Raw genomic sequence first — 24021 nt, forward strand, 5'->3', positions numbered from 1 at the left:
CGCGAGGCTGAGCGGCCGTAACAGAGTGCTCATCGTGCACATACCCTCCCGGGACACATAGAGCGGAGCCCGAGCCACAGCCAGCGGGGCACAGGGGCCCCGGCTCGGCTTGCAGGCAGTGGTGCGATCCCTTCCCGTGCAGCCGCCAAGAGGGTCCAGCACATCTGAATTTGGTTTTCTGTGTCCGACCTTTCAGGCCGCCTGCAGTGCTGGCGTCCACGGGCCTTGCTGAGGTCCCAGCAGGCAGCCCCTGCTGCCCACAGATGCAGGCTCGGGCCCGGGCTGTTCCGCTCCGCAGGGCTGGCTTCCGTGGTTGAGAGAGCTGGGGCGGAAGTGAGGCCTGAGCACAGGCCTAGTTCAGAGGCCTCTTGCTCTGCCCTTCACTCTCCTTGGGCCTGATCACACTTCCCAGCTGAGAAACCCGTTCGGGGGTGTGAGTAGGGGAGTGGGCAGCTTCCTGACACTCCTGGAAGCAAACTAAGCCCTGTGGGTTTCGCTCACCTCTCCCCTACCAGGTCCTGCCCCCCAGGCCCCTCTGCCCTGGGGCTCCCAGGCCAGCTAGCACCCCCCACAAGGAGGGGCTTGTTTCCAGGAAGTGTTCCTGGGTCCGCTGTGATGATTTTACCCAGTTTCTCTTCTCTGCCTGTAAGCCGGATGACAGAGAGAGTCCCCGTCGTGGGCTCTGGGGACCGCCTCTCCAGCCCACCACACCTGGGAACCCCAGACCCACTGTGGGTAGGATGCGTGTTCTGAGCTGTCTCCCACCGAGGGCACAGATGGCCGAGGCGGCGGGGGCACTCACAAGACGGTTGCTCAGAACACAGCATGCCGCAAGGTGTTCAGACTGGTCTGTGCTGACGGGTAGGATGAAGGTCGTTGGCCACATGGGATTGAACCTTAGAGTGACCTGCCAGGACATAGCGCCCGTGCCCCCGGCCCTGTGCACACCAGTCAGCGGGCTGAGGTGTCCCTTTCTGTCCCGTTAGGTGGGACAGGACTGTGTGTGCCTGGGCGTGTTTGCCCAAATCCACTACCCCTAGGCTTTGATGTTCTCTAAACAATGGAAACTAGAGCCAAGCCCACAATCCAGCCACCACGAGTCTGCGTGGGAAGGCCAGTGAACATTCTGGCAGGCTGCTAACCTAAACCACTCACCCAGAGGTTTTCTACAAGGCTGCTGGGCGTTTTAGTTTTCTAAAATAACCAATAAAATCACTCTGAGTTGGTTCCATCTAGTCAGCTCTTGTCCGCATGGCCTGGCCATTCAGCCAGTGGGAGCTGCAACCGAGAAAACCCTGCTGAAAAGGTTCCACCTTAAGAAGGCTGCCAGACACCCCCTTAAATAGGCCTTTTCCCAGCATCCCAGGCTCTGTGTTGATCCTTACTTCCTGTCTTTCTTCTCCACCCACACCCACCCCCACCCCCCGCCAAACACACACACACACACACACACACACACACACACACACACACACGCGTGCGCCCTCCCTCTCTCTCCATCCTCCTTTTCCAGTTTGCTTCCCTCTGGAGTCATTCCGTGCTCCAGAGCTGGAAAGCAGATGTGAGCAGAGTTGGACCCAAACACACACAGCCTCTCCTGATTCACTTGCATCTCCCTGCCTGGAATCTAATTTTATCCATGTAACACGGAAGGAGCACATCAGGGTTTAGAATGGGAGCCCTCAGGACAGTGCACAGTCCTGACCATCACTCCTAGGAGACCTCGCGCCCCATCTCCGCACAGGTGCCCCCAGTGGCTGGCAGGTTCCTCATCTTTCTTACAAGATGAAGGGCACCAAGTTCTGGGCCAGATGCTGCCAAAAGCTAGCCGTGTGACCCTCTGCTACTTGCTTTGCTTTTCTGAGCCTTGGTTGTCGGTATATGTAAGATTAGGTATCTTTACTAGTTGCTTCCATCCAGCCCTGAAATTCTGTGCTTCTGTCTGCCAGCTCCCTGACTTCCATCCGTTTGTTCACTGATGTCTGCCTTCCAAGCCCCAAAACGGGGATAGATGGCTGAGCTTGGGTCAGCCTGCCTGCACAGTCACGTGACGTGAACATAGGAAGCCACCTCCTACCTGAACTTTCCAGCAAAGCTCAAACACGTTAGAAACTTGAACTTTCACATTTCCTTTCCTCCTACCTAATGAGCCCCCAAGAACAAGGTCAGATCAGGGAGGCAGGGGGGCCGGGGATTATCAGACATCTGGCACGGAGGAGCCATTCCAGGGAGCCAGATGTGTCCCAGGGAGCAGGCGGGGACATTGCACCCCAGACTGCAGGGCATTGGCCAGGAATTGCTGGACCAGGAAGTAAGTTCTCAGTGGGTTTGGGTAGGAGCTCAACACCATGAGGGAAAAAGGGAAAAACTTGTTTTCAGAAGTCAGCAAATCCCCTGAAATTAAGTCAGCCCTGTCATTTGCCTTTTGCTCTGTTTACGGGTTTTGGGTTTTGTTTCGTTTTGTTTCGTTTCATTTTGTTTTTGTTTTGCCATACCAAAGGCTTTAATTTTATCCAGTCGTGTGCTTTATTTAGTCGTTTCATTTATGGTTTCTGCTTTTGGAGTTCCACTTAGAAAGATTTTCTCAGCCCCCAAGATTAAGCAAATATTCACGACTTGCATTTTTAAGTTTGCTATACGGTTGTAAGGCCAGAGTCTCACTTGTTTTTCCTAACTGGATCATCAGTCATCCCCAGATCACTCACTGAATAATCCATCCTTACCCCACTGCTTTGAAACGTCACCTTTAGCGTTGGTCCGTCTGTGGACTTGTTCTGTGAACTTGATCCGTCTGCTCCTCCTGCAGTGGTGCCGATACTTCTCCCACTTGGTCACTCACTCTTTATACACGTCTTCCTAGTTGGCCTCAATACGTCTATCCTTCTGGATAAATGTTTACAGCTACTCTATCCCAGCATTTTGCAGAAGAGAAAATATTGAACTCCAGGGTAGGGACTTGTCCGAAGTACCATAGGCCAGAACTCGGGTTTCCTAACTCTCACCTATGCTGCATCTTCACCTCTCTGATCATACTTCCCTTTCTGAGTGGGCATTTAACTCTATACACCTTCTCATTTCTTATCTCTAGAATTGCCCTCTGCTGTGGTGAGCTTGTAGGCCATTGCAAAAGTCTACCTTTTAGGCAACCCCAAATCTGAGGAATCTTCTCATCTCAATGTCCCGTGTTCGCCTGACGTTGCAAACAATGAGAGCCCGCACCAAGAGGGATCAGGCAAAGAACTAGGAGACAGAGAGGAAGAAGTGGTGTTCCCGATGTCTTTCCACTGGCCCTCGTTCCAGTTCTCTCCAGAGTAGTGGCTTTGCCAAGTGTCTTACAGAGCACAGCAGAGGAAGCTCAGCTGGGCAAGGCCCGATGGAGACGGGGGCCTGGACAGGGTGCCCTCGTGATGCCATGTCCCACTCCTCCCTGCAGATACCTGGGCAAAGAGGGCTGGGCACCAGCATCCTACCTGAAGAAAGCCAAGGATGAGCTGCCAGCCCGGAAGAAGAATCTGGCAGGCCCGGTGGAGATCATCGGGAACATCATGGAGATCAGCAACCTGCTGAACAAGAAGGCGTCCGGGGACAAGGAGGCCACCCCGGCCGAAGGCGAGGGCCCAGAGGCCCCCATCACCAAGAAGGAGATCAGCCTGCCCATCCTCTGCAACGCTTCCAACGGCAGCGCCCTGGGTGTCCCCGAGAGGACCGTCTCCAAGCTGGCCCAGGGCTCCCCAGCCGTGGCCAGGATTGCCCCTCAGCGGGCCCAGATCAGTAAGAGTCTCGCTGATCCCCGGGTCCTTGCCGCACAGCTCTTTAGGGAAGGGGCGTGAGGTGCAAGGAGAGCCTCAGCGGGGGGCGGGCTGTGTGCATGATCCCCATATTATTCTGTTCCTGAGATGTAGGCTGACCCCTGACCCCAGGCTCGCTTTGCCAGCTTGTCTTATGCTAATCACAAGCATGGACAAGGCAGTTCCTTCCAACTCCTCCACCAAAGATAAATTGCATGCATATGTAAGCTGGTAGCATCATGAATGGTCACTCTGCAGATAAGCCGCCTGGGCTGTGAGATGGGTCCCTCGATGCAAGGCTGCTCTATGAGTGACAGCCGGTAGATCATCTGGCTGAGCCTTACCCCTTCTTCCCTGTCGTCTTCCTCCAGTTACCGGAAATCTAAGACACTCGGAAGGGTGACTGTACCTCCCTCCACAAGCACTTTTAAGCAGCATCCTTCGGGAATCGCCTCCTTTCGTACAGGAGAAACCCAGCTGCCGGCCCCTCCAGATCTCTAGCATCTCTGGGGCAAGGATGCCTGCGGTTGAGGGTTAAACTGTTCTGTATTATGAGACCAGCTTCTGTTTATGTCCGGCCATTCTTAAAATCTGGAGGAGAGCTGTTTTTTAGTTTAGTTCTGAACTTGGTTACATTAGCTTTATGCCTGAAACCTTCTGAGCAGTCAGTCGGGAGCTGTTTTGGGGGTACTTCCTCTTGCCTAGCACTGTGCTAGCTTCCAAGGATTTGGTAGTGAGCAAAAAACAGACATGGTCTCTTCTCCTCAATTTGGAAATCTGATAAAGCTATCTACCCTTTCCCCTGAAAAAAGCCCCTATGTCTGTACATTTTGAAATTGTGCACATTATTTTAGGGGGTTCACGGATCCCCTTGAAACACAGCTAAGGAAGCTTAAAGATCTCTCACTTCCACTGAAGAAGCCCAGCTCTCATGCCTGTGGTGACCGAGAGCATGGGTTCCTCATAAGCGTGGGAAAAGAGCGGGAACTTCCCAGCATCAGGAGATCACACCCAGGGAAGGGAGGGAAGGCACTGTGTCTGGCTGCAATTTCTGAAGCCCTGTTTCTTCTTCTAGGCTCCCCGAACCTCAGGACAAGGCCTCCACCTCGCAGAGAGTCCAGCTTGGTATGTGTGCTCAGTTTCTTCTCTCTTTCTCATTCCCTTTCCTGGGTGCCCCGTAGCAGCTCCCGGTAATTGGCTGTCTCAGTGCAGAGTCTGTTGGTCCAGGGCTTCCCCAGGGCCAGGCTGGAGCTTCCAGCTTTGTGGGGCTGGAGGCAGGGAGGGAAGCCTGGGGAACCCAGCCTTCCTGGGGCCTAGCTGGACAGTCTTTAATCGAAAACACACTGCACTCTAAAGCTAAATAAATCCATCCCAGCCACGGCACTGGCAGACATAAACATTTAGACTGGCTGGCGAGAGTGTCCAGCCGGGGCATTGCCAGGGGCGGGAAATAGGGCTGCTGTCCATGTGAGCCTGGAAGACTTTCAGCTTTGCCTTCCTTGCCCGGGAGTGCCCAGTGGATGCCAGAACCTGGGAGGGCACAGGGCAGACCAGTGAGCATCTTCTCCGGGGAGGAGGGTGGTAAATGGCAGGGACTGGTTTATGCTGAAGCTCAAAGAGGCTCAGTGCTGCTGGGGTCTGTGGCGCCAGGTGAGGTTTCCTGGCATCCAGACTGCCACGGAGGTGGATGTGCACTCAGGGTGCTGGGGCTTTGGGTGAGAGGTGGCAGACCGAGAGCCCTAGAACCAAGAACTGTCATCTGGGGCAGTGGGATGCAGTGCAAAGAATGGGGCTTCAGGCCTGCCAGGCATGGATTCATACTCCGTTTCTGACACTGAGAAACAGCGAGCCCCTGGCCAGGTTGCTTACCCTCCAGAGGCCTCAGTTTCCTTATTTATAAGAGGGGGACAGTGCCAGCCATCTCCTAGGGCTGTCGTAAGGATGAGATGAGATGGTGTATGCAGAGGGCTGGCCATCAACTTTCCACTTCCTCTGTCAGCTCTCTGTGCACTATGTGTGGACAAGGATTCTGCAGTCACATCTGGGCTTAGCCGCAAGATGTACTGTGGTCAGTGACATCCGCCCCAGGGGGGCGGACAGCGGCAGTCACTGGAAGAGTTGGCCTTCCCTAAACAGGATTTTTGAAGATTTGGCCCCTGGAGATGGGACCATCCTGGCCCTGGCCATCAGCCCCAGTGGAGTTTTCTATCTTGTTTCTCCTCCCATTTTACACAACTGAACGAGTTCTCCCCTCCCCTCATCTCTCTCAGCCCCAGCTAATTATTTTCAGGCAGCCTTGATTTTGGCAAGAATGGGGTAATTCTTTCCACACCTGCCAAAAGCAGGGCTTGCTAGGGCAGAGCTGCTCTTTCCGGCTAGGTCCGTCCGACTCCCACCTGGCCGCGGGGGTCCAGGCAGGGCCGGGACCTGGGCCACCTCTGTGCGCATGCACGGCTGTAGAGCCAGCCACCAGGGCAGGGAAAGTTGACCTGGTCCCTCAAAACCAGCCTCCCCCGCACCCTTCACTCACTCTGACCTGAGACAGCTCAGCTATGACTGGCAGGATTAGAACATGCTGAGCCTTGAAGGACGAGGCAGGGTAAGAGGAATAGGATGGCGTTTCAGGAAGAGCGTTCGGCTTCAGCTTATGTTTATAGAGCTTTTCCTGTGCCGCTGGCTGGACCAGACGTTATGTTCATTATCTCATGGCCCTGTTTTTAGTTCCATTTTACAGATGAGGAAACTGAGGCTCAGAGAGAGCAAGGGCCTTGCCCAGGGCCACGCAACTGGTGAACTGCCGAGCTGGGATTGGAGCCCACATGCGTCCACCTGCAGGCAGAGATCTTTTGAGGTCTTCCTGCTACACTGTAGCTGCTTCCCCCCTCTAGTTTCCCAAACACGTGTACCTTTTTTATAAGATTGTTTTATTTTAACTCCTTTGTTTGACACCAGGCCATACTGGGAGTGATGGGGAGGCGCCAAGGCCGTGTTGGCTGGAGTAGAGACTGGCTGAAGCTGGAATGTCCTCTCCACGAGGGCAAGGGGGTTGTCCTGTCCCTTTGGTTCACTCTTGGATGCCTGGTGCCTTGGACTAGAGTCTGGCACCCAGTAGACACACAACAAACATTTGTCAAGTGAATGAATGAGGCTCACAGCTCATGGGCTGTGGCCGTATTCTACATTTCCTTGCAGGTCAGGCTTAGTTATCGACGTGCCAGCATCTAGGAAGCATTTAGGCTGCCCAGCATGCTCTACCCAACCCCAGAGCAAAGGATCCCGAGTTTATTCCGTGCTTGCCTAACCATTTGGCATCATCACGATGACAGACCAAGGGGTTTTCTGACCAACCCCACACCTGCTTACACCCGCCCCACCTCTGCAGTCAGGTGTCACCCCGGTGGCCCTTCACCTGAGACTCAAGGACATGGCTCTCCTCTCCCAGGGGGCAGTGTGCACGGGCTTTGTTACAACAATTTCTCCGCTTTTTGACTTTCGTTTTGGGACCTAGCTGTTGAGGCTTCTGAAAACTGGATTCCAGAGATGTAAGGGTGGAAATTTACTTAGATGATCATTTTCATAGCTCAGACAAGTCTCAAGCGAATCCTAGGTATTAGAGAGCCACCCTGAGGCTCAGGTGACGGATATATCCTCAGGTCAGCTGCTCTCCGCCTGGTGTAGCCGCCACCCTCACCTCAGTTACGGTTCTGATCTGGCGAGTCTTGCTGACTTGAGTCCTTCTCTGCCTCAGGGGTTCCAGCTGCCTAAACCGCCAGAGCCCCCTTCTGTTGAGGTGGAGTACTACACCATTGCCGAATTCCAGTCGTGCATTTCTGATGGGATCAGTTTTCGAGGCGGACAGAAGGCAGAGGTGAGCCTTGGGCCATGGGGCTGAGGGTTATAATTCATGATGGTCAAATACCTCCCGTGTTTCCCATTTATGTCTTGCTGGCGACATTCCTGAGGGGCGAGCAGGAAAGGTGCAGAAACAGGACCCACAGGGATTAGAATTTGCCTAAAGCCAGTAAGTGCCACAGCCAGGACTAGAACCCACGGCTCATGTCTCCACCCAGCTCCTGTCACAGCAGCGTTTCCCAAAGCATATTATTGGAGCTTGTGATGGGGGCACTTTGAAACAAAGGGCCTCTGGGGTTGAGTTTGGAGGACAGTGAGTTAAACAAAACCCAACCAGCTTTGTTGTTTTAATTGTAGAACTTCTCAGAGCCTAGATATGGGGGTGTCACTGTGTGTCTCTAAGAGGGGACTGGAATAGGCAGTATCACCTAGATTCCTCTCCCAGGAGCTCCTGGGGGCCAGGGTTCCACAAGACCCATATTAGGAAGTGCTGCTGTTGGGAGAATGTGGTCCAGGCAGCCGGAGGAAGGAACCGAGGACCCCAGTTCTGGCCATGTCCACACCACAGGCATCTCTGACATTTGATGCAGTCACTTCTCCCCCAGGTTTTGATGATTTCTCTCTGCAAATGGGCGGTAGACCCTCTCCTGCTCCCTCCCAGCCGGTCTTCTAGCATTTATGAAACCCCACTTTGTGGCCAGCGCTGAACATGGCATTCCAGGGGCCAGAGAAGATCTGTGACTCAGATCTTTCTCTCGAGTGGCTCTGTAGTAATGGAGTTAAGTCCAGTTAATACCTGTAAAACCATCAGAAGAGTAACTGGGCAGTTTCTGCCCATTGAAGAGGTGACACCCCCAATGTGAATGTTTTAAACCACATGCCTGGAACTTAGAACTAAATTTCTAAGAGAAATCATTCTCTCAGTGGTGCTTATGCTTCCAGAAGAGCCTATGAAGCTCATAATGTAAGAGAACTGACATACGTAGGATCTACCCACGTATGCATTTTGAGTATGGAGTGGGCAGAGTGAAGGATGGAATGTAGCACCCAAGGCAGGGCGGGGGCTGCAGAGGGCTGGCCTCAGGCAGACCTTGCCTTTGGTGGTCTCTATCCTCCCTTCCTTCCTTGCCCCTCTTCCCCCAGTGCCGGTGCTTTCAAGCTTCCCTTCCCCTCCCTGGGACCTCTTCCTCCAGCAGTTGTTCCACAATTCAAAATTACAGTTGTCCCTCGGGATCCGTGGGGCATTGGTTCCATGACCCCCAGTGGACACCCAAATCCTGGGATGCTCAAGGCCCTTATATAAAATCGTAGTGCAGTTGGCCCTCCACATCCAGGGATGCAGAACCTGTGCACATGGAAGGACAACTGCCTCTTCCATTCGTATTCCCCGATCCAAACGGACCTCAGTACAGCCAGCAACCACACTCCTGGGCTTTCTCCAGTCTCAAATAGCAGTTGAGAAAGAAGCTCCTTGAACGAGTTTACACTAACAGGGAAATGACTGAGAGGCCCTAGCCTTCCCCCAGGAAGCCATTCAACTCAAAGAAATCTCCTCAGCTGGTAGGATTTCAGTGGGATTCCACATGTAGTGAAATGACCATGAGCAATGGGGAAACCAGGGAGGTCCGGCCTCAGCCTTACCTCCAGGTTCCACTCACCTGCACCCTCTTATTCTCTTCTGCCCTGAGAGACCCTTTCCAGCGTCACCGAGGGAGGGCCTAGCAGTATGGGAGTGAGAGGATGGAAGTGGTGGAATGGCAGTCTTTTGTATGTATGGGTCCGTGGTGAGCGGGGGTTTTGTAGGGACTGGGAACAGTGCATCTTCCAAGTGTAGTAGCTCAGCGGGAGGAGAAGTGAGGGTCTGGAGAGGAGGCCGGCTCGACCAGGGTGTTGGAAGGAGACCTGGAAGAGCAGGAGAGGGGGTCTTGGAGAGTGGGAGCCCCCCCCCATCCAGGAGACGATAGAGACCTGGGTTTGAATGCCAGCCCATCACTTCCTACGTTGGGTCCTGGGCCACTTACTCAGTGGCTCAGTTCACTCATCTGGGAAATGGAGATAATGTCTCCTAGAGCCAAAGTGGGAAGCTCCCACCCTGGCACATGGTAGGGCCCCAGCGATCCTCCCAGCTCACTGGCCCGTCTGCCCCTTCCCCCAGGTCATCGACAAGAACTCGGGTGGCTGGTGGTACGTGCAGATCGGTGAGAAGGAGGGCTGGGCCCCTGCGTCGTACATCGATAAGCGCAGGAAGCCCAACCTGAGCCGCCGCACGAGCACCCTGACGCGGCCCAAGGTGCCCCCACCGGCACCACCCAGCAAGCCCAAGGAGGCCGAGGAGGGCCTGGCGGGTGCTGGCGAGAGCCAGGACTCCCCGCTGAGGCTCAGGTACGAGGAGCCCGAGTATGACATCCCCGCCTTTGGCTTCGACTCAGAGCCAGAGCTGAGTGAGGAGCCCGCAGAGGACGGCGGCTCGGGGGACAGGCGGCCCGGCCAGCCCCACAGGCCCTCGCCCGCCTTCTCACTGCAGCGCGCCCGCTTCAAGGTGGGCGGATCTGCAGAGGACGTGGCCCTGGAGGAGGAGACCATCTATGAGAACGAGGGCTTCCGGGCATGTGCAGAGGACGCCCTGTCGGCCAGGCGCTCCTCCCGGGACAGCGACTCCCCAGGCGGCTCCCCGCTGTCCCTTGCCAGGAAAAACTCCCCCAGGTCGGGCTCCCCCAAATCGTCGTCGCTCTTGAAGCTCAAGGCAGAGAAGAACGCCCAGGCGGAACTGGGGAAGAACCACTCCTCGGCCTCCTTTTCCTCGTCCATCACCATCAACACCACCTGCTCTTCCTCTTCCTCCTCTTCCTCCTCGTCCTTGTCCAAGAACAGTGGGGACCTGAAGCGCCGTTCTGCCTCGGACGCAGGCATCCGCGGCGCTCCCAAGGTCGGAGCGAGGAAGGATGCTGACCCGAAGACTGGGCTGACCTCCTGTGCCCGGGCCAAGCCATCAGTTCGGCCCAAGCCATTCCTGAGCCGCACAGAGTCCCAGAGTCAGGAGAAGATGGACATCAGCACTTTACGGCGCCAGCTGAGGCCCACTGGCCAGCTCCGGGGCGGCCTCAAGGGCGCCAAGAGCGAGGATTCGGAGCTGCCCCCCCAGATGGCCTTCGAGGGTCCCGGTGAGGGGTCCAGGAGAGGCTCGGCCGACCTCATCACCCTCCCTGCCGCCACGCCCCCGTGTCCCACCAAGAAGGGGTGGGAAGGGCAGGCCACCTCCTACACGACATGTAGTGCCTACCAAAAGGTCCAGGACTCGGAGATCAGCTTCCCGGCAGGCGTGGAGGTGCAGGTGCTGGAGAAGCTGGAAAGCGGCTGGTGGTACGTGAGGTTTGGGGAGCTGGAGGGCTGGGCCCCCTCCCACTATCTGGTGCTCGGTGAGAATGAGCAACTCGGCCCCCCTGGCAAAGAGCTGGACACAGTGGCCCCCGAGGGCAAGTCAGACAGCCTGGAAAAGATCGAGAAGCGCGTCCAAGCGCTGAACACTGTCAACCAGAGCAAAAGGGCCACGCCGCCCATCCCCTCCAAGCCTCCCGGGGGCTTCGTCAAGACCTCGGGTGCCGGGGCGGTGAAGATGAGGAATGGCGTGCGGCAGGTGGCCGTGAGGCCCCAGTCAGTGTTCGTGTCCCCACCGCCCAAGGACAGCAACCTGTCCTGTGCCCTGAGGAGGAATGAGTCGCTGACGGCCACCGACGGCCTCCGAGGCGTCCGCCGGAACTCCTCCTTCAGCACTGCCCGCTCGGCAGCCGCAGAAGCCAAGGGCCGCCTGGTCGAACGGGCCGCCAGCCAGGGCTCGGACCCTCCTCTGCTGCCCACTCAGCGCAACGGCATCCCGGTGTCCCCTGTGCGCCCCAAGCCCATTGAGAAGTCCCAGTTCATCCACAACAACCTCAAAGATGTGTACGTCTCGATCGCAGACTACGAGGGGGACGAGGAGACGGCGGGCTTCCAGGAGGGCGTGTCCATGGAGGTCCTGGAGAGGAACCCCAACGGCTGGTGGTACTGCCAGATTCTGGACGGGGTGAAGCCCTTCAAAGGCTGGGTGCCCTCCAACTACCTGGAGAAAAAGAACTAATGAGGAGTGGTGGGGGGCCTAAGTCCTTGCAGCCTCAGTATGGGTGAGCTGTGAGAGAAGACAAAAGGGAAAGGGAAAGTGGGAGGGGGTGGGGAGGACAACGTTAAACCTGCAGAATGTGGGACCTCGAAGATACTCCCCTCCAGGCTGTCCCCCAGCTGGAAGGTAGGGTCTGGTGGGGGCCCACATTGAGCAGGGAGTGGAAGGGGCAGGGGTGTCCTGGGCCTGGGACCGGAGGCAAGAAAGCTGAGCCTCACACGTGCACCTTGGGAACTTTGCTGATGGACTCGGCACCATTTGGGACAGGCCATGTAGGAAACCCCAATTTGTGCCTTGGCTGCAAATCTGGAAAAGGTGTGGTTGTGCGGGCCTCCTGTGCCCTGCCCCTGCCTAGCCTGGCTTCCGTTGCTGGCATCTTGTACCCCGGAAGTAGCCCTTGTATCATCCTAATCTATGTTTGTGAGTTATGCTGGTTTCCCAGGAATCTCTGCCGCCTGCCATGGGTGGGTGTGGTAGGAGATACCACTGGCCCTGGGGCTGGGAGGCATCTCCTGTGAGCTCAGGCTGTCCCTGGGCCAGGCCACTGTTTCTTGTTAGTTGAAGAGAAAGCAGTTCCCCAGCTGCCAGCAAGGACCACCATTCTTAGCCGTCACTGCTGCTGGCCTTGAGAAGAGAGCTTGCCCTGCCTGGGGCACCCCCGTGGAGGACCACCAGCTCCAGTGTTCACAGAGAGGGCAGGTAGAGCCGTCGGTCTTTTCACAGTCTGCACAGACTTTATTTTGGATATTTCTGGGTGGGCAGTTCTTTGCAAGTTTTGGGAGAGACGTATTGCTTTGGGCCTTCTATGTCAGGCCTTGGGTTTTGGTCTTACTTTAGGAGTTGTTTGGGGACCCAAGGGCGGTCAGCCTCACGGGACGGGATGGGTAGTGGATGGCCTTTCTATCATACTCTTGTGGGGAGGTGGTTTGGTTTGTGTTTTGCATTCTTCCCTCCACAAGCCAGAGTCGCTTCATTTGGTTTCCACTGTGTGGACAGTACCGGTGCTTGCCAGAGGGATCTCGGGCTGGAGGAGCCCTGGTCCCAGCCGTGGCAAAGCAGAGACGCTGCTCTCCTGGTTCTTGGGCAACCTCAGCAGGGCAGAACCCTCAGCAGGGAGGAGGGTGGTGTTCAGGAGAAGGGCAGCGAACGTTCTCCTGCCTGGGCAGGGCCCGAAGCCTTATGTGAAGGCTGTGGAGCAGCAGCCATCGCCCTCACCCTGGGCCAAGGGGAACCTGCTGGGCGGACACCACCTGGCACCCCCTGGCCTGCAAGCAATATCGCAGGTGCCCGAGGAGGCGAAGATCCCTGGGCCAGGAGCCAAGCTGGTCTTTCCTAGGGGCAGTGCCCCTGCGAAGAGAGAAGGGAGAGAATGACGTCCCTGTCAACTCTGGGTGGTGTCTTTCAGTCGACACTTCAGAGGCCAAACTGGCTTCCCCAAGGACTCACTCTTCACTGGGAGTGGATTTCCACACGTGCCTTTGATTGTGGACAGATCAGGCTTCACAGCCCCCGACTCAGCTGCCAGATCCTGGACTAAGGAGGAAAGGCCCTCCCTCCGCCCACACTCCCCCGCCCCCCAGGAAGCGTATGATGCCTGAAGAACAGCGGGGGACCCGCGCCTCGTGTCCTCAGCCCCCAGCCGCCCTGCCCTCCTCCTTCGCCGTAGGTACACTGACGCCTGGCAGCTCTAGCAAACTGCTCCCGTTCTATGTTGAAAAGGCCGTGGTGAGATTTTGCTTCCTTTTGTTTGTTTAAAATTAAAATTAGTTATTATTTTCTTCTGCTGGACAGTATTAAATAGAGCAGGATGTTGAGTTATCTGCTAGATTGCAGTACTAATGGTAGTGTTGTAGTGTCTTCATATTAATATTATTTGGACTTATTTGAACAATAATGATAAAGAAGTGGTTCATTATTTTTTAATTAATGCACTTTAATACGGTGGAATGGAAAGAAACCCAGAGAGCAAAGTGCATTACTTAAAGATGCAGTATATACTTTTCTCATTTTTAAGCAGCACATATTTATTAAAAGAAAAAAAAGTAATTTATGATTATTTAAAATAAAATTTAAAAGTAGAGTGATTGTCGGGTTAAAGGACCTTCCACGTAGCTATCTTCCAGGGGGATGGCCCCAGCGGCCTCACTCCTCAATGTCTGCACTGAGCCAGTTCAATCAGTAACACGCCAGCCAGGCCAGGAAGGAGTGCAGGACGCATCTGCCAAGCACAGAGCATCTCAGTCGGACTGGACCACAGTGCTCCCCAGAGCCTATCTTTCCCTGCCCTTCCTCTCTGCACTGCCTTGTGGGACTCTCCACCACCCACAAGGCAGATGTTCTCCCAGCCCCCCAAGGACCCTCTCTCCTTAATCCCCAGTGCCCTTAAGTGAGTCATTTTAAGTGACCTTCAGGGTCACTCCATCCCATACCCTCCTGTTACTGCAGCCCAAAGACAGGAATTAGCTTTCCCCAAATCACATAGCTAGTTAACTGCAGACCTCCCCACTGCATCCACCCCTGCACTCCTCCCCAGCCCCGCTAGAGTTTATAGTGTGGTCATCATGTTTACAATGTGACATCCAGCCCTAAGGATGGCTGGGGGTTGCTCAGGCATCCAGGAAAAGTAGAGAATGCTGCCACCTGGTGACAGCATGTAGCTTTGGGCAGTGAACAGGGATTGCCATGCCCCGTCTTCGCCCCTTGCCCCTCACCATCACCCCCTTACTCACAGCACAGCACAAACCCTGCAAACCCAAAGAGAATATTAATACTTGAAGCAAGAAGGGTGCATGCCAGTCCCTCTCAGACATGGCCAGGGGATGCCAGGCCTTGTGCCCCTGGACTCCTAGCCCTGCCCAGGGCAAGAGGGCTTTTCCCTAGAGCTACTGAGCTGCTTTGTGATGTTGGAGGGTACTTCTGGCAGCAGGTAGAGGAGGGAGGGGTCTGTGGCTCTGACCCATCTGGAGGAAAACCAGATCGGACTTTAAAAGGTTTAAAAGAAAAAAAAAATCTCAGCAGTGTCCAAACCTAGTTTTCCATTAGTTGCGATTGAAAATGTGAAATGACGTTGTATTGCTGTATACTGCAACTTTAATCAAAATGAGCCCTTCTGAGGTCATTATTGAGGTTTATATAATGCCCGAAGATGCATCATTTGGTGCTTTTTCTTTCAGTTTAAAGACTTTTTTCTTTTATTACAAGGGAAAAAGATGTCTTCATCTCTCTCCCACTTTGTAACAGGGGCTTGGCTGGGCTCCCTGGCCCCATAATGCTGTTCCCACTAGGCCAAGGGACCCTGAGGGTGGCAAGAGGGAGCTGGAGGGGGCAGCCTGAACAGCAGGTGTGCCATCTGCCCCAGCTGTGGCTGGGCCCTCTGGCCAGCCTTCAGCCCGTTCACCCCCAGCCTAGCCCCACAGGGTCCTCTTTCTTCCTCCTCCATGCTCCATCTTGACGAAGGCATTATATAGAATCGTTTTAATCACTTTCAGATGTTAGAGCAGCGTATTTTACTGGCATTTATATCCATTGCTTTTCCTCAGCAAGGCATGTTACTATTATCATCTAAGGAAAAAAGACAAGGGAATTTCGGTCAAGCATTATTTTCATATTACTAGTATTTGCAGAATAGGTGTAGAACTATTTAAGTTTAGACCTTGGTTTGGTAGTTTGTTTTGTTTTTATGGAAAAAAAGATAAAGTAACCCCTACTTTTCCTGTTTTTGTATTTAACTAATATATTATTTCTTTAAGGTTACTCACTTCCCCTACCCGCTCCAAATACTTTGCATTCTCAATCGAAAATGAAAACAATCTGAGAGACAGGAAAAGTGCAATATTATCAAGAGGGATGCCAGGGCTCGTTGGGATGGTGGCGGGAGAGCCAGCAACCCCGTCTCTCGCTAGGGGAGGTGGGGCTCCTGGAAGGAGTCGTAGCTGTGGAGCCTATAGATGACCTGGGTATTGATTTTTTTTTTTTACCCCTCCTCCCCTTCCCCCTTCCCTGGCAAGATGGCAGGGGTCCCCGCCAGAGGGCATCCCCTTCTGCTGGGTGTTGTCCACCCAGAAGAGAGGGATTCAGGGAAGTGGCATGGGGCACTTGGCCTCCCCGGGGCCCCAGCCCCAGGCACAGAGCAAGGGCCTCCAGGAGCCGTTCCTTGTTTTCATTTCCGTTGTTTTTCAGCCAGCTGCTCAGAAAGACCTGTCCCAGAAATAACCCTCAGCAGCCCTCTCACGCCAATCTCTTGATGTTTGGGCCATGATCCTTTTGATGTATGTTTGAGTCTTTCTAAAACTACGTAACCTCAAGTTCAGTTTATGGGCAGGAACCCTCGATGTAATCAAACCCTTTTGGAGGGATGTGGGTGCCTTGAGCCCAGCATTCCCCAGTGACGCACCAATTCCCACAAGCCTGCAGCTGGGCCTGGTGCTGAGCCAGGGCCACCCATTCATCTCAATGACTTCAGCCCGAGCAAGGCGTGAGCCCTGCCTCTGCTCAACGCCCCGACAGTCCCCAGAAGGTCTTGGAGAAGCGTCGGAGGAGCCTGCTGAGGTCCCTGCAGACAGAACTTCCCACAACAGGTACCAAGCCGCCGCCTCCTACCTGGGTGCCAGTAGAGAGGGGACAGGACAGGAAGTCCCTGGGTCCAAAGCTCTGCCCCTCAGGGCGACAGGGACATCCTTGCGGGCTCATCCCCTCCACCTCCAGTACTGTACGCTTGCTGCTCCATCCCGTTCGGTGAATTTCTGTACAAATAGGAACCTGGCGCCCAGAGTGGGACCGTGCCCCCCGTGTGGGGGTGGCTCTCCTTGGAGTGTATACGTCTATAGGTCCAATCTTCAAGAATCCCGATGCAGAGCTCTCTGGAAAGAGAACCATCCACAGTGCTAAAGAATTAAGATTCCCTCACTTTTTTGAGGGCTGTGTGTTGTTGAGGGTGTGTGTGTGTGTGTGTGTGTGTGTGTCGCGCGCACATTCGAGTGCGTATGTGAGAGCGTTGGTCATTTCCCACTTGAACTAAAGAACATGGGGTTAGAGGAAACAAATACTGGGCAAGCTGTCTCCATTGAACAAGTCCTTGGCATTGGGCAGGCCCCAAAGGACTCACAGCTTCTGGCAGCAAGTGTATGTGTTATTCACACGTGTAATTCTGGCTGGAGAGTGCAATGTGTCTTTTTTTTTTTTTTTGGTAATTATTTTATTAAGTATTTAGTTGGAAACTTCACACTGGCATTAACAGATCTAGCAGAAGCAGCCTAGGCCATCGTCCCGGGCTCCAAAATGAAGATGTGGAAAGGTGCCGCCACTGGGTGTGGAAGTGCCGAGGCGGTCAGGTGGGGCTGCCACCCGCAGTGTCTCTAGTAGGCTGACTCCCAGCCTTTGCCATGCGTATTGCCACTGTGGGAATCCCCATGTCATGAGAGCAGCTGGCCCTCAGTTCTTATATTGCTGAGGGTGGATCAGGCCGGTCGGGGCGAGAAATTGGTCACCGTGAGCTCAGTGGACCTACCCGTGCGGGTACGTCAGCACCCCTGGTCTAGACTGCAGGCCTGACTGAACACTTCATGGGAATCAGGTGGAGGGCTCCCCCTTGACATTACTGAGCTTTTTGTCTAAATCATGATCTCTGGTTGGGGCAGCCCCTGGTTCTCAAGCTCTGTGATCAGAGCCAGTGACAGAACAGGGTCAGTGACCTATAGCTGCACTTCAGGAAGAAGAGCCCCACTGATAATAGCATCCCTCCTGTTTTGTCCTGTGCACCTGGGTCCTCAGGCCAGAAGTTGGGCACACCGGGTAGAGGACTAGGTATAGACTGGGTAGAGGACTCTGTCTTCCTGGGCCTTGGTCCCAAGCTGCCTATAATGTTGGTTTTACCATGCCATCCCCCTTCCCGGAGCCTATCTTTTTTAACCTTGAGTTTGCACTTGACCTTGACAATCAGCCCCCTCTCCCATTCCAGAACTTAGTGGCCTTAGAGAATGGGTCCCTACGATGAAGATCCCTCCTTTGCTCCCATTTCCATCCTAGCTAATGGGCTGGACCTCAGGAGGCAAGAGAGAAAGGAAGAATTGTCGTTTTAAAGCAAAAGTATGCATCGAGCACGTTTGAGGTGAGTGAGAGGCACGTCGGCAAGATGAGTGTGTGCGTGTTTGGGGTGGCTGGGGTTTACCGCCCCTTCCCCAAGAAAGCGGCTTCCAGAAGAGGAGGTCTGCTAGGCAGAAAGGGAAGAGTATGAGAAGGTTGAGAGAGGGTTTGGAGTCTGGAGTTTTGTCTTTATTAGAAAGGAGGAGGAAGTCTATTCTGAGTGTTTCAGGAAGAAGACAGCAGGTAGGGAGGGAATTTAGTGATTCAACACCCAAGGGTCCAGCCAGAACAGGTTGGGAAAGCCCCAAGACTTGGCTGTTAGAAGAAGCTGGCCTCAGGCAACAGCTACTTGCTGGGCCACAAGCTGGGTCCCCAGCGGGTTCTTAATGGTCATTGGTTTACTTAGTGGAAAGCGGAAAGTTGCCAGCAACAAACCAGTCTTTGAGTCTGAGGCCCTGGCTCCAGAACATTCATCCATCTCTCAGTTTCCAGGCTCGGTTTTCCCACCTCCCCTTTGTCCAATCCAGAGCTAGCCTCTCAAATTGCTTGAATCAGAGACCAGTGATCATAATGGGTCATGTAGTTGGGACCCACCACCCCCAAACTGGAACCTTGGGGTCCAGACACCATCAAGCATATCTGGGAGGAAGACAACTTCGTTTGCTCTTCTGTTGACACCAGTTCTTCTTAAGTATCTCTAATGATGCCTGTGGTGGTTCAGTTTGCTGAGCCTGCCTTAGTGGTGTGACTTAGAAGATGAGTGCATGTTTAGTGGCCTGTGACCAAGGCATACTGCTCTTAAGCATTTCAGAGAAAGAAGGGTAAACAGAGCCACCGTTCTTCAATCAACAGCTTGTTCTCTGCAACAGGTTTTCTTTAAATCCAGGACACAGGATGGCAAAAGGGTTTCAGGGCCAGTTTCCAGGAGGTCTGCATGAAGGGGACTTCTGAACAAGGCAGGTGTTAGTGGCAGGTTCGTGAAGCGTGGGTTCGTGCACTGCATGGTTGCATGTGAACTGCTGGATGCCTCTGGGGCACTCCTCACGGTGTCTACTCAACCCCTCCCAGCTCCCAGTGGGGTCTGTGGGGTCTGAAGGAGGTTGTTCCCTCTTCCCCCTCAGCAGAGAAATTTAAGGGCAGTGAATCCAGTGCTGTCAATCTGAGTGCTAAAAAATTTCCAGGCTCAGTGGTGGTGCTAAACTCTCTCCATGTTTCTAATATTTTTAATAGTGGGTTTTTGTTTTTTTTTTTTTTGAATTCTCCTCATCACAAAAATGCAGCGTCCTCGGGGAAGGGACCCAGCCCCTTGACCTGCCGCTTTCCAGGTGTCTTTTATCATTTTGACGGGATTCTTTGGTCTGCAGAAAATACTCTGTCTTGGCATGCTTCTAGACTGTAAGATTTGGGTTGTTTTGTATTTTATGTTTACATGCATCTTGTATTTCCCTGAAAACTAAATAAAGTTTTTGCCTTTTTAACTGAACAGAATCACCTCCTGATTCTCCCTGCCACAAGAAAACATATCCAGCTGAGTGGCAAAAGCCACATCACCCCAAATGAAACATGAACTGCAGGGTCCGGGCCCTCTGAGGACACTGGAGGGGTGGGGGGCAGGTAAGTTCCCACTGTTGCCGGTGAGAAGCGTGCTCAAGGCCCTCCACCCCTTCCCCCACCTTTGGGAGGCTTTCTGGGCAGTGGCCAAGGCTTTCAGAGAGGGATACAGATCTTGGGGCCAAAGAGCCACATTCAGTGGGCCTACGTGGCCTCTCAGAGCCCCTGACCCTCCCCTACTTTTGCTGGACTCCAGTAAGCAGGGCTGGGCAGTCCTGGTGTGGGGAGTAGCCCATGGCTTTTCAAGGCCAAGCAGAGGCTGGGCAGCTAGAGCATCCTCCCAGGAGAGAGGAGGGCAAGCATCCCATGTCCCTCTGAGGCCCAGCCTGCCAAATGAGTTCAACTCCCACATTGCGCCCAGACACCCCGTCCAGCGCTCCAGCTTCTACCGCCACCCAGAGGTACTCAGCCCATCTAGAGTTTTTCCGAAGGTCCCTGACCGAGGCCTCCCTTTTCAGCCTAGCTGTGCCACTCATTTGGCATAGGCCTCCTCACCGACCACGACCAGCGGGAGCAGCAGCTGAGCTTCCAGGTCTGGGCTTGGGGTGAGAGCCGGGCAGGCCCTGCTCTGGGGAGCTCAGCACAGTACAGTGCCTGCCACCCTTTAGCCCCTAGGTGGCGCTGCCCCTCCACAAAGGTTGCACTCCAGATTTAGACCCGGCTCAGCCTCGGGAGTGCCACGGACCCAGGGACCTGAGGCCACCGAGGGGCAGCAGCGTCTCCCTTTCAGCTTACAGTGGGGCTCGCCTGGCATTCTGCTTGGATAGCCCCTGCTATCCAAGCCCCAGGTCACGCTCCAGCCGCCTCCCCCTCCCCTGCTCTCTCCAGGGAGTCTTTCCTGATCGTTGACTCCCCTCCTGCACACCCACCTGCCCGCCTGCCCTCCGTCCCCAGCCCTCCAGACTGCACAGCACAGCCCTCAGGCTGGTACGAAATCACCTTTATTCACAATCAGTCACGGTGACCCAGGTTCACAGAGGAGGCAGCAGCTACCCCCAGGCTAGCAGAGACAACAGGATGGTGGCTTCCTCTCCCTGGCGCGCAGGCTGTACAGCCCCTGCATGTAAGAACTCTCCTTGTCTGAGAGGGGACCCCTGACCGGGTGGGGCCACACCAGCCCCACCTCGCCCCCCCCCCCCCCACAGAAGGGGTCTACAGGGTCAGTGGGGCAGGGAGACCCATGGTAGGACTGTGGCTTCCCGGCCAGGCGGGTGCAGACAGGGCCCGCCTGACATCCTGACCCCCTCCCTGTGCTGTCCCACCACACCACCCCATAGCAGCCCCCAACAGAGAACCCCCCGAGAGTCACAAGGAAAGTCCCTCCCGACCCCAACCATCACTTTACCGAGGTGCCAGCTGAGGCTCAGAGAGGCTATGACCTGGTCAGGGCCACACAACTGGTCAGTGGCCAGGTCCAGAATCCCACGCTCTGCCAGCCATACGGCAAAGCAGTCTCCGACAGGCGTAAAAAACTATCTGAGGGGGCCAAGGGCTGGGAGGCTCAGGGAAAACTAGGCCAGGACTCTGAGAGCTGGCCCCAGCCATGGCCTATCAGGACAGGGCGTGCAGGGCTGAGATGACTATAAGCTAAGAGCAGCTGCGGGGGGACTCCCTCACCCCAGCATCAGGACTAAGAACCTAGAGGTTCTCCTCTTTCCTGGGACCAGAGAGCCTAAGGACAGGCTCCCTACCTCTACAGTGATGAGGCCAGCTGGCCTTCCCTCCCTCAGCGTGCCCAGAACTTTCTATGTCCTTATGGAGGAGGGAACGCCTGGGCCTCGTGATGTATAATGGGCCAATTATGATAACCCTGCTCCAGCCCAGGAAGAAGGGCATTTTGTGGCTCTGGGGTGATCCCCTAGTCCCAGGGCACAGCAGAGGCTCTGCTGCCCTCTCTATAAAAGGGATACAATTTGTCAGAAGGCCTCCCACTTCAGCCCCTTTGGAGTTCTACTTCATGGTAAGCAGAGCTGGCTATGGACTTCTGGGCTGCAGTCCGGGGAAGGTTTTGAGTGATGACTACCTCTGCTGACCCCTCTAACCAGGCACCCTGCCCACCAGGACAGCATTTCTAGGGGTCTGGGGGATGGGAATTCAGTCCCACCCGCCCCTGCCAAATAACCCCTACAAACCCAATAAATAAATAAGTTAAAATACGGAAAAAGCCTGTTCTTACCCCAGGGAACCCCCTACTCCCAACCCAGGGCCCTGCCCTCTCCTGGGGCATGCTACAGCCTCTATGAGTACCAGCCCGGCCCAGAATAGCACTGAAATGGGGGAGGAGAGGTCACAGAGGGTAGCTGCAAACCTGTTCTTCAGAGAGGCCGACAGAAGACAGACCCTGCTCTCCAGCCCACACCAAGGGGCTGCCCCTGGGCAGCAGCATCCAGCAAGATGACTGGGGCAGACAGGCTAGGACCAGAAAGGGGCCCTCCACATCTCAACCAGGCCAGGGGGGGTAGGGACCCAGAACCTGGAGGCTTCTGTAGCCTGTCCACCCATCCAGGGGGAGGGGGAGACAGACATGGCATGGAGGCTGCAGCCTGCCCAGGATGAGAGGTATCCACTGGGCTTCTCACCCCTGGCTTCCAGGCCCAAGGGGCAAGGAAGAAAGGAAGGAGAAGGGAGGTGTAGGTCAGAGAGTAAGGCAGCAGCTCAGGAGCTGCTGGCCTAGGGCCGCTGTTGCACAGGTTGTGCACTGCTCAAGGGCAGTTGGCTGAGGGAGAAAACGGAGGCTGAAGTCCAAGTCCACACTCCACTAGCCAAGCCCCATGTCTGGGCTCAGGGCCACATCTGCCCAGAGGAAGGGACACACTTTCTAATTCTCACAAAGGTGCCACACAGGCTAGAAGGACTCCCCATCCTGGGAATCTACCCCAGATGGGGAAGGATCAGGAGAAGCTGAGACCCCAGTTTAGCCCCCTCAGCGTGCAGGGAAGAGGAGGAGGTTTGCTTCTGCCCCCACCTCCCTGCCTGATACCCCTTCCTCCCCCAAACCTTTAGGGGCTGTTTCCCATGTTTAATGAGAAGGGAAAAGAATTTCCAAAATGAGGAAGGAGAGAAGGGGCCCTGTTGACTTGCCCCTCAGGCAGAGCTGGGCCAGAGTCGGAGGAGGTGGGCGTGAGGGGTAGGGCACCACGACGGGCTAGGAGCTGCGGTAGGTCTTGATGATGTCCTTGATGGGGCGGCGGCAGATGGGGCAGCAGGCGTGTAGAGCCTTCTTGAGGCGCAGGCCACAGGCATAGCAGAGGCACATGTGGCCGCATGTGTAGATGACCGTGTCCACCACGTGCTCATAGCAAATGGCGCACTCATCGCTCCACGGGCCCCCGCCTGGAGTCACTGGCGACTCTGGCAGGCTCACAGGTGAGTTGGGGGCCGTCCCTGGGGGCAAGGGGAAACCAGTCAGGAGGAGACATGGCCCAGTCTGGTCCCAGGTTCATGAAGAGAGCCCCCTGGCCTCGCCCCCTCCATTTATCAGGATTGGCCTGTCTAACCTACCACCCAACTTCCTGGGCACAAGAGAGGAGAGGATACACTATGGACAGCCCCACTTCTGGCCCCTCAGTGCCCAGACCAGGGGCCAGGGTGTCCATGAGGCATTGAGAGGAGGAGGGAGGGATGGAGGAAGGAAGGGGGCCCAAAACCATTTAAGGAAGGCCCCTCCTGAGTTACCCTTTGGTGTTCTTTGTGCTAAAGAAGTCCTTTGGAGAAAGCTGCCCAGCCGGGGGAAAGGATGGGATACACCCCGGAAATTAGCACTCAGCCAGGGTTCACTGGGCCCATCTCCAGCTCCTCCAGGGCCCAGTCCTGATATAGAGGCTGCATGCCTGCCTCAGCCAGGGCAAGGGTGGGGATGGGGTCCTCAGGGTGGGAGGCCTGGCATGGTCACCATGGAACTGGAGGGGTCAGCCTACTTACCGCCAGCAGAGTTCCCCAGAGGTCCAGAGCTGCATGTGCTGAGCAAGGGGTCAGAGAGGCGGATGCCCAGGGTGCTGGGCGAGGTTGGTGTGGAGGCAGGGGAGCAGGAGAGTGACGGGATGCCCCGCTCTGCCAGGATGGTGGAGCCTGCAGAAAGGGTGGGAAAGAGGGAGGGACACACTAGCCACTCAGAGGCCCACTGGGAGAAAGCGCGAATCTCCACCCCTCTATTAGGTTCCCAGGAGAGAAATGGGTGGTACAGCCTGACCACACGGCCCAGCCATAAGGCTCAGGGTGGGACTCCACCGACTGGCTCAGCACCCTGCCCCAGCTCTCTGTTCCCGCCTACAAACTGGAGGGCCACACGCACCATGCTCTGGTGTTACCGCATCTGCCGTCTCCAGACAAGCCCCCTGCCTAGAATCCCACCTCCACCCTTCCCCGTGCTTCCCTCACCTTCAAGGTTTCCCATGCCAGAGAACAAAGTTGCCTTCCTCCCACCTAGCATGGCCCTTCAAGCCCCGGCCTCACCATCCTAGTCAGAGCCCCGTGCTATCACCCCCCTTCTCCTCTACATTGGCACCTTTGAAATACTCCACACCATCTCCCACACTT

The 24021-nt window shown here is 55.3% G+C and overlaps 2 protein-coding genes across 5 annotated transcripts in view; one reads left to right on the top strand and one right to left on the bottom strand.

Moving 5' to 3' along the window:
* Positions 1-11754, top strand: part of SH3PXD2A (SH3 and PX domains 2A) — a 233359-nt gene extending 221605 nt beyond the window's left edge. For all 4 annotated transcript variants that reach the window (XM_065894056.1, XM_065894057.1, XM_065894058.1 and 1 more), the window contains 4 exons: positions 3434-3771; positions 4864-4913; positions 7537-7656; positions 9796-11754. In XM_065894056.1, the coding sequence (XP_065750128.1) occupies positions 3434-3771; positions 4864-4913; positions 7537-7656; positions 9796-11754 (2467 nt within the window). The remainder of the gene's footprint in view (positions 1-3433; positions 3772-4863; positions 4914-7536; positions 7657-9795) is intronic.
* A 10876-nt stretch (positions 11755-22630) lies between these two features.
* The window catches only part of NEURL1 (neuralized E3 ubiquitin protein ligase 1), a 77208-nt gene continuing 75817 nt past the window's right edge, over positions 22631-24021 (bottom strand). Inside the window, exons 5-6 of the mRNA XM_065894689.1 lie at positions 23407-23553; positions 22631-22869 (exon numbers count right to left, since the gene is read on the bottom strand). Of these exons, the coding sequence (XP_065750761.1) occupies positions 22631-22869; positions 23407-23553 (386 nt within the window). The remainder of the gene's footprint in view (positions 22870-23406; positions 23554-24021) is intronic.

Source organism: Phocoena phocoena, chromosome 16, assembly GCF_963924675.1.
Source record: "Phocoena phocoena chromosome 16, mPhoPho1.1, whole genome shotgun sequence".
Lineage (NCBI taxonomy): Eukaryota > Metazoa > Chordata > Mammalia > Artiodactyla > Phocoenidae > Phocoena > Phocoena phocoena.